Source organism: Callionymus lyra, chromosome 18 (assembly GCF_982586985.1).
Source record: "Callionymus lyra chromosome 18, fCalLyr1.hap1.1, whole genome shotgun sequence".
Lineage (NCBI taxonomy): Eukaryota > Metazoa > Chordata > Actinopteri > Syngnathiformes > Callionymidae > Callionymus > Callionymus lyra.
Window position 1 is genome coordinate 7,367,083 of NC_141835.1, and position 10,143 is coordinate 7,377,225.

The 10,143-nt window shown below is 43.9% G+C and overlaps 1 protein-coding gene across 1 annotated transcript; it reads left to right on the plus strand.

Annotated features, from left to right (window-relative positions):
- The first annotated feature begins 737 nt into the window (after window positions 1–737).
- ehd4 (EH-domain containing 4) lies at window positions 738–8,099 on the plus strand. Its single transcript, XM_087780589.1, has 8 exons — window positions 738–1,099; window positions 3,105–3,281; window positions 3,660–3,757; window positions 5,073–5,239; window positions 5,307–5,440; window positions 5,499–5,610; window positions 5,803–5,967; window positions 6,265–8,099. Exons 1-8 carry the CDS (start codon window positions 870–872, stop codon window positions 6,820–6,822), a joined length of 1,641 nt encoding a protein of 546 aa, XP_087636715.1. The 5' UTR covers window positions 738–869; the 3' UTR covers window positions 6,823–8,099.
- The last annotated feature ends 2,044 nt before the right edge of the window (window positions 8,100–10,143 follow it).

Sequence of the window (10,143 nt, forward strand, 5' to 3'; positions counted from 1 at the left end):
TCCGAATCAGTGCGATTTAAACTTCACCTGTTTGTTTAAGAACGTTTACGAAACAGTTTTTCGTTAAGCTTGTCACACCCAAGGCTCGTGGGGCAAACCTGCTTTTCACTTTTGCAAAATCCCCTCACTTAAACACGTAATAACAGTAATAATAAATATACAACAATTCAAACAACAGTAGAATCGGAAACTTTTATTGCCAGTATTGTAAAAACAAAATAGGATTGTGTGTGGTACCATTACAGAATAAAATAATAAAAAGAAACTAGTCCTTCTCATATTTTAAATTGTTTTTATTAATACAATCTAAATTGGCCATTACATACATTAAATATCCCAGTAAGTAAGTCATTTTTATTTGTATAGCGTTTTTCCAGAACCAGGGTCACAAAGCGCTTAAACAATCAAAACAATACTCCATCAAGTATATAGTTTAAAGGGCAAGATAAAACTGACAACACAACAGGAGTTGAAATAAAAAAGGTTTGGCAAAAACTCCATCCTTGATGCCTGAGATTTTGCCCGCTATTTCAACCGTTACAAGTTTGGCCACATATGTAGTTTGACAAAACTGACTCTCCTGCTTTGGTCGGTGAAAGTGATGTAAGAGCTTCAGGGCTGAACACGTTGGGTACGTCAGATGCTCTGCTGAACCTATCAAATCTCCAAGTCTGTCTAAAAAAAAAAAAAAAAAAAAAGTCTGTGACGTCGCCAGAGGGCGGTGCCCGCAGGTAGACCCGGGTATGTGACCCGGACAGAGGAGCCAGTGTGACGACGCGGTGCCAGGTGGAAACCGTGACACACACACGCACAAGAGTCGGTCTCTAGAGGAGCAGCAGGAGGAGCTGAAATAGGGAAGTGGAACCATCATGTTCAGCTGGGTGAAGCAGGAGCAGGAGGGCCGCAACAAGGAAGGCGAGATGTACGCCACCGTGACCGAGGGGCTCCAGACCCTGTACCTCAAGAAGCTGCTGCCGCTGGAGGAGACCTACCTCTTCCACGACTTCCACTCCCCGGCGCTGGAGCCCGCAGATTTCCAGAGCAAGCCCATGGTCCTGCTGGTGGGCCAGTACTCCACCGGGAAGACCACCTTCATCAGGTACGCAACCCCCGCGGGCGCTCAGGCCCCCCCCCCCCCCCCCCCCCCCCCGCGGCTTATACGACGTCTTCAAGTGATTTTTATGATGTCATCAATAACGTTTCCTTCGTCATCCGTTCGTCATAAATAGAGCTCTTTGACGTCATCGGCAAATTTAAAAGTGACGTAAACGGGAGCTCACCCTCAACTGCGAGCAAAGTTACAAAAATCCTCTAGAATTATTGCTCAAGTTTTTTTCTACACACACGCTGTATTTATGTACCTTAGGTAAAAACAAACGCTTCGACGCGTACACGTGCGCGTGCACGTTAAAATGCATGGCATTATGTCGAAACCGTCAGGTGTTCCCGAGTCAGAATCATGGCAGAACTCGTTCTGCGTTTTTATTGTTGAACTTTCGCAATCCGTACCGAAGCCCGTCCGTGATCCGGACCCCCCCCACACCCCCAGCGGGACCGATCCAGAAGGTCAGCACCGGGACTTCCGCTGTTTGTTTGTGTCCAGATGTTGCAGCGAGGATGAGGAGGGAGCAAACTCTCTATTTTTTTTTTTAATGGGCGGTCACGGATGTCAGAGACGTTAGGTCTGCATCATCATCATCATCATCTTCATCTTGCTTGAGATGTTTCTCTTTTTTTTTTTTTTTTCTGGAGGAATAACACTATGAGGTCAAAACGCATGCGCGCATGCGCACACGCGATAAACCTACAATTTTTTCAGTTGGATGTCAGTCATGTTGGTGTAGCTGACGTCTGAGGCTCTTATCATTCGTCTGCAGAGAGAGAGAGTGTGTGTTTTGACCTCACCGCCTGATTCGCCTCCAACACAAACTACAGTGTAATCTGAGCCGCACAGAGTGTGTGTGTGTGTGTGTGTGTGTGTGTGTGTGTGTGTGTGTTGGGGCCCGCCCTGCCCTGCAGAAAGAATCACGGGAACAGAAAAAGAATGCCATGAATCATGGGAGTCTGGTGCCAGGATATTGCAGAATCGACATTTTTTTCTCTTTAGAAGTGACTGTGTCAACCCCCGGCTGGTGGGCCAAACACATACACGCACACGCACACACACACACACACACACACACACACACAAAGGAAAGCTAGGGATTGACCTTTGAAATGTTTTGGCCCCGAATGTCTTATGAAAAATAAACGTCAACGACCAGAACAAACTCCAGGAGAAGCATCAAGTGTCAGTGGAATGTGATGATGATGATGATGGTGCCGATGAAGGCAAGACAACAGTGGGTCTGGACACAGCTGTCATGCAAAATTCTCTCTTCTCTGATACTCCTGGAGCTCCGAGCTGCTGCACATCTGGATCTGATAAAACGTTGGAACATTAATCTCTCTTTATGACTCTGGATGGCTTTGTTGGCTCGTTTGAATCCTTAAGTCTTGTTCACGAGTGAGGGCACTAGCCAGTGTTCAGAATTGTTCGTTCTTTATCGGTGAGCAGCTCTGTCGTCCAGCTGTGACTCAGAGTAGAGCCTTTTTCTCTCAATCTCATTCAGCATGTTTATCTAGTTTTAATAGTGTAAGGGTCCATCAAGCATAACAGATAAAAGACTGTAAAGCCTGAATATAATGGGAAAATTAATAAAATCAAGTTAAACAGGCAAAAATATATATTTTTTTGTATTTTATATACGTTTTTTTATTGAAAATCTGACATAAAACATTTTTTTCACCAAATATTGTTTAATGTACACTTATAAACAATATTTTGGAGAGCAATGAAAAAAATATTCAAATGACAAAAACAGAGGAAAAAAAGGTCTTAAAACCAAAACCCTATAATTATATTCAGAGTTTAAATAGTAATGTATAATCAAAGCAAAATATAATTATTTTTATAAATGATCTTTGACTTCATGAGAGCCACATAAATAAAGGGCCACACTTTACCCAGGTCTACAGTGACAGATGCGCCCCCTGCAGGGCAACTTGAGACTAATATTCTGGTTGCTTGCATTGTTGACTGACCCCTCCACTCGTGGTTGCAGGTATCTGCTGGAGCAGGACTTCCCGGGGATGCGGATCGGACCGGAGCCGACGACGGACGGCTTCATCGCGGTGATGTACGGCGAGAACGAGGGCGTCGTCCCTGGCAACGCTCTGGTCGTCGACCCCAAGAAGCCCTTCAGGAAGCTCAACGCTTTCGGAAACTCTTTCCTCAACAGGTCAGAACACACAAACACACACACACACATACACACATGACCTCCGCAGGGAGAGGTCATACTTGAAAGTGAGTTTGAGTGACATTCCAGAACTCGGCTAAATTTATCCTTCGTCCGAATGTTCGGAGATCGAGGAAAAGGAAGGACAGTGGAGTGTGTGTGTGTCCTGGTGCCAGGGAGGAACCGTCTACAATAAGTTATTGTTTCCAGAGGGAAGTGTTTGTGCGTCACCACGTGTCAGCCAGGAGAGTTGTTTTTTCCCGCGTTTGACCGCCATGACTGGATTTATAACCCGGAGAGGGCAAGGTGACCCCGAGGTCAGGCGATGACGAGGATGGCGATACAAACCTTTGAGATGACTTTCCTTGTCGTCTGCAGGTTCATCTGCTCTCAGATGCCCAACCAGGTCCTCCAGAGCATCAGCATCATCGACACGCCTGGAATCCTGTCCGGAGAGAAGCAGCGCATCAGCAGAGGTGAGTCTGCAAGGTCGGGGTTACTTTTTTTTTTAAGAAGCCGGTTAGGTTCACTTGAGGAGAAGAGAGAGAGGAGAGAATGTGCACAACATTGTTTAAAAATAGGTTAGGAACAGATTTTCTGCAAGTTAGCAACAAATGGAACTGAAAGCTGGGTAGTTTGGTTTTTCGTTACTTGGGATTCTTCTGAATATTATGGGCTGAAAACTTAATCATCGGAATCGAAACACTTATTAACTCAACACTGGAATTATTTGTGGTTATAATAGTATAGAATAAAAAAGTATCGAGTTCATATAAATGAAGTAAAATGAGATGAATAAAATACAAAATAAAAAAATGAACAACAATGAATTAAATATTAAATTAAAGTGATAGTTAGGTCAGTAGAAAATTAGTGAATTTTGTATTTTTCAGGAACTAATTAATAATAATAATTAATTAATATAGTTTGTCTTGTTAACTTTTTGAGTTGCTTTTAATCTGTTGTGTGTCGGTCAGATCTGCTCCTTGGAAATGCTCAGCTACAGTTTCTTTGATTTTAAAAAGTATTGTTTTTGTATAAACAAAAGGCCCAAATGCCTGGAATTGTCCGTTTTTTTCCTTCGGTGAAAGTGTGTCATCAGTAGCTTTTATGGAAAGAGGAAGTGACTGGAGATGACAGGAAATAATGTCGCCTGTAAGTCGTTTTTTTTGGTCGATACGAAACACACCTTGGTGAGGGTGAAACCTCAAGCTGCTGCTCTGATCGCACACACACACACACACACACACACACACACACACACACACACACACACACACACACATACATGTAAAGTGACTCCAAGACTCATAGGTAATTATTCATGAGGAGGTTTCAAACTTCAATTTTGGCTGTTAACTTCTATCGCTGAGCCAGATCTGCTGCTTAAACACAGAGACAGAAAATGACGTCTAGTTCTGACCCGTCTCCACCTGCCCGTCACTCTCACCTCAATGTTTTGTGAGTCTCATCCCTGATCGGGGCAGACGCGAGGTGCCGGTACCAGAGTGTTGGAACTGGAACTGCTGCGTCACCTCAATCGGTCGACATTGTGATTGTGATGAGTCGACACAAATGCTGGAGGACCCACAACATAGACACACGAGTGTGTTTACAGTAAACTGGACCTTTAGCACGACCAGCACCACTCTCAACCAGTTCCACTAGTTTCCCATCACGCACTTATTTCCGTCATGGTTATTGGTGATTAAGGCCTGACCTTTAAGTAAATCCCTAACATGGTCCTGGATTTGTCTCGGTGACACCCGGTTCTGTTGCACACATCATCAGGTTATGACTTCGCTGAGGTCCTGCGTTGGTTCGGCGAGCGAGTGGATCGGATCATCCTGCTGTTCGACGCCCACAAACTGGACATTTCGGACGAGTTCTCTGAAGCCATCCGGGCCCTGAAAGGACAAGACGACAAGATCCGGGTGGTTCTCAACAAAGCGGATCAGGTCGGGACCAGATTTTTCCACGCCCTAGTAGTCTACTAGTTGCTCACCTTGTCGCTTCGACCCGCAGGTGGACACGCAGCAGCTGATGAGGGTCTACGGCGCCCTCATGTGGTCACTTGGAAAGGTGATCAACACCCCTGAGGTGGTGCGGGTGTATCTGGGCTCCTTCTGGGCCAAACCTCTGCAGAACACGGAGAACAGGTGAGTTGATATGTCAGTCATCCCTCCACCCACCCCTCACACGATATTCCCCTTACAGGCGGTTGTTTGAGGCCGAGTCCCAGGATCTCTTCCGGGACATCCAGAGTCTTCCCAGGAACGCAGCGCTCCGGAAACTCAACGACCTCATTAAAAGAGCCAGACTGGCCAAGGTGAGACACACATAAAGGGGTCACAGGTCATTAGCCACAAGTGGTTTTTGGTCCACTTAACGGGTCTCAAACTCAGGACTTGCTTACAGACTTTCAGTAAATGCTCCTGATTTCTACTCGAGTCGAGCTGGGTCGCTAAATGTGGCGACCATGAGGCGTCTTCGCTGACGATACAATTGCGGCCCCCTTCAGGTCCACGCTTATATCATCAGCTATCTGAAGAAGGAAATGCCGTCTCTGTTTGGACGGGAGAAGAAGAAGGAGGAGCTCATCCTGCGGCTGCCGGAGATCTACGCCATACTGCAGAGGGAGCACCACATCAGCCCCGGAGACTTCCCCAACGTCAACAAGATGCAGGTACGACACCTGCACAAGACTCAGGACCGGTTTTGAAAGAACAAGCTGGTACATTTCTGCAACATAGAAACTAGGAACTGGTGTTCAGTAGGAAGCTGGAGAAACTTTCATCGTCATCACTTCTGCTGCGACACAAGGAAGTGAAAATGCAGCTGTGTGTGTGTGTGTGTGTGTGTGTGTGTGTGTGTGTTGGGGCCTTAAGGTCAGGGGTGGATGAAACGACCAGCTGCAGTTTGTTGGTGAAACCTCTTGAGAAAAACCTCTCGTGGTCACGATGGTGGTTCTTGTGCGTTGCAGGAGATGCTGCAACATTACGACTTCAACAAGTTCCCGTCCTTGAAGATGAAGCTGATCGAGTCGGTGGACAAGATGCTCGCCAGTAAGATCGCCGTGTTGATGGCGATGATCCGCGAGGAGGAGACCAAGCAGCCGCCCGCCATGGTGTCCGGGGGGGCCTTCGAGGGTTCACAGGAAGGCCCCTTCGGGCGAGGCTACGGCGAGGGAATCAGCGCCGGGTCGGACATAGACGAGTGGATCGTGGGCCGAGACAAACACAGATACGACGAGCTCTTCTACACGCTGATGCCCGTCAACGGCAAGATCACCGGCGTCAACGCCAAGAAGGAGATGATGACCTCGCGGCTGCCCAACACCGTCCTTGGGAAAATCTGGAAACTGTCGGACCGCGACAACGACGGGATGCTGGACGATGAGGAGTTTGCTCTCGCGCAGCACCTCATAAAGATCAAGCTGGAGGGTTATGAACTCCCCACCGAGCTGCCGCTGCACCTCATCCCGCCTGCGCACCGCAAACATCCGACTGCCGACGCCCTCTACAACCACGACGAGGACTAGAGTGCCCCATAGCTATCGCCAAAGACACTGACTGTGGGTCTTCAGACCGCTGATCCAAGTCTGATTTTTTATTTTTATTTGGTATATGTCTGTTACATTTGCTGTTGTTGTTTTATTGCTAAGATGATGTCGTATTTATACCAAATGTCACATGATTTAAAACCCAAAGTGCCTCTCTAGCGACCCCTTTGGCGCGTCTTGGTCACTGCTACATAAGGTTCCTGTTCAAAGCCAAAGAGAAGTCTTCGGATAAAAGTAAAAAAAAAAATGTATTGTAACTGAACCTTCGAATCATGACGGGGATAAATATCTTGACTCGTAAGAGGTCATTGACCGTTTAAGCAGCATTACTATCGTCATCAGCACTTTGACCTCTGTGACCTCCCCATTCTAGCTGACGCTAGCTCACACTGTTTGTCCTTTAGAAGACCTCCGACTCCTCTTCTTTGCCTCCCAGTTCCATCAGATTAAAAATCCAGTAAACATTTGAACGTCTTCTTTTTCTACCTTGATCATCCTCACCAGCCACAACTCATTTTCTGTCTATGAACCAATGCGATCTGCTGCCGCCTGCTGGTAAAACGATGCATTTGTTTTTAATTAGACCTGTTTTAGCCATTATTCTTTAATGGTCATGTGATACTAGAGTACAATCACGAGTTATGAACTTCCTCCTAGATCTCAGCTGCAACTTTTTCTTAATCTTTGAGATTTGTTTCTAGAAAGTTGCCTTCATAGAAACGTTTTCTTAAAACAACATAGTTGCTGGTTTGATTCCGCACATCACTACAGGTTCAATCAAAGCTTGTCCCTCCTGTTTATTTCACCGATATTTACGTTGTTGGTTCTGATCCAGAATACTGATCTCTGATGTTGCATCTGTTCATTAAAGTATTTCTCTCTGCTAACCTCCAGTCTCTCCATTAAATCCCTCCAGTCGTGTGTATAGCCGACATTTTGTAACCGAACCATTGCGGTTGTGTAACTTCCTGTTGGTCAGTCAGGAAGTTTGTGTCATTAATTTGAGCTCTGGAAGGAAAACGAGCCTTCAGACTTGTCACAGCTTTTTATTATAGGCTTCCTCCTTCAGCTTCCTCTCTGGACCCGACCAGGATCAGCAGAGTTTACGTCTCAACACTCTTATGGCCTTTTGGTTGTCTTTCAACATGTCATGACCTGCGACACCTGAGATGTGTCAGAACGGGCTTGGATTAAAATGTGAATGAAAAGCCGGTTTAAATGAAACTGTAAAAATAAATCTATGCTTCTAAGTCTTATTTTTTCATTTTATATTTTGCTGTGCTTGTCACATACCTACATAGTAACAACTAACTGTTTTTGGCCAATACTTTAAGTGACTTGCAGGAGCCAAGGTCTCATGAAGGCAACTTTTTGTGCTGTTGGATTTAACACACAAAGGGTACAAATATATCTCTTATGTGTATCTATGGAAGTATATACTGTAAGTGCCATCAAAATATTTAATGGTTGAATTTAACAGTAATTTGAGCTAAAAAATGTATTTTAAGCATTGAACAATTATTCGTTTTTAATGATTAAATCAAATAAATTGCATATTGAAAGGTTACATTTGTTTTTATTGTATTCTTGAATCCAATATGTTGAAACGTTAAATCATTTTTTAGTAATTGAAAAGAATATTTGAATATTCTTTTAACACATAGAGTTTGATACTTTTACATTTACCATAAAAATGTTGCTATAGTAGTGCCATCTAAAAAAAAAAAAAAGAGTAGCAAACTACGTAATCGAACTTTCAGCCGATCTTTGATGAGACTAACATAAACACACAATAGATGATAGTACCTCGGATCTGCATCTATTATGAGTGTAAAATAATGGATTATTACATTTTCAACTGTACAGTAAAGTGAAGGACTCATACGTCGGAGGCCAAGTTAGTCAATAGCATGCTAGCTGAGGTGAAATTTGCCACCTGGAACACTTTGAATATTTGTAACACACTTCTGAAAAAACAAGTTAAGTATTTGGTATTTGGTCTCAAAGGGAGTCAATCTCATCACACCAAACATATATTTTCGTAATTTTCCTTTATTATTTATTGTTTATACTTTTCTTTATCAGAAAAGCTGCATTGGCTGTCAAAGCGCTTTGTGACCCTGGTCTAGAAAGGCGCTATATAAATAGAGATTATTATTATTATTATTATTATTCACTGAACATCTAAAAAAGTTGACTTGTATGTGCAATGTTGCTGTGTGTTTATTTATTTTCGTCAAAATCAATTAAAATACTCTTTTTAACGATTCTTGGATCACAATAGTGCTAATGTCGATTAGCACCGAAGCTGCGGCTAACAACCGGCTAGCTAGAAACAAATAACAACTCAAGTAACTCTTAATTTCCTTTTGATAAAGGTTCATGATTTTACATTTTTTGGCGTGAGCTTTATGAATTTATTTTCAGATGCAATCTCATCAATAAGGGCTAATGCTAACTTGCTAGCCTATTATAATGCTTTAAATGAGAGTAAAACTATTTTTATTCTCTGTTCAATTTTGATTTAGTTTTAGTATTATTGTCTCTGTGGTTACACATTGACTACAGTGACCATTATGTGTGTGTGTGTGTGTGTGTGCTCATGCTGTAAATCCAATGGCTTCAAAGGTCTCACACGATCCTCATCACATGAATCTACAGGTCTGGACGTCAGATCTCGGCGCAGCGGGGGGTCCCTCAAAATCCCAAAGTCGTCGGGCGTCTTTTCTTGAACTGAAGAAGGTGAGAACTACTAGAATCTTCCTCTGAGATAATTGACTGATAGTTGTCATGTTATTTAAAGTTGTTTCATTGTTGGTGTTCTTCCTGCACTGGAGCCAGTGTACGTTAAGAGGAAGCAGCTCAAGTGTTGGAGGATCCCCCGCCTCAGGAAAACACTTGATATATAAACACAAATATGTCAAAAGTTTCCTCAGAAACTTGACATGACATATGTGAGATCCATGTGCAGGATGTTCACTCAGATGCGGCAGCAGACCAAGCAGGTTCGGTCAGTGAGCTCAGGAATGAGTCGCTTCAGCCGGAAAACGTTCATGTCGGACTCAAAGTCCGACCCAAAATCAGAGCCAGGTTTTATTAAGTCAGATAAGGAGAGGTGACACAAGAAGGTGTGGAGCGTTTACAACCGGTCGTCGAAACCTCTGTGCTCATCCTCGCAACTTCCTCAAATGAAACCTTAAAATAGGGAGTACATAAAATGTTTTAAAGAGATTCAATAATTATAATGGTCGCACGTCTTTGTGTGGTTTGTTGTGCAAGTGAAGCCCTGCAGGTGGCATC

Bases quoted from the DNA above. Each gene is read 5' to 3' on its own strand.
- ehd4 (XM_087780589.1), top strand. From the start codon at position 870: ATGTTCAGCTGGGTGAAGCAGGAGCAGGAGGGCCGCAACAAGGAAGGC. The intron at 5,441-5,498 runs GTGAGTTGATAT...TTCCCCTTACAG, and splicing joins CTGCAGAACACGGAGAACAG to GCGGTTGTTTGAGGCCGAGT. The intron at 5,611-5,802 runs GTGAGACACACA...GGCCCCCTTCAG, and splicing joins AAAGAGCCAGACTGGCCAAG to GTCCACGCTTATATCATCAG.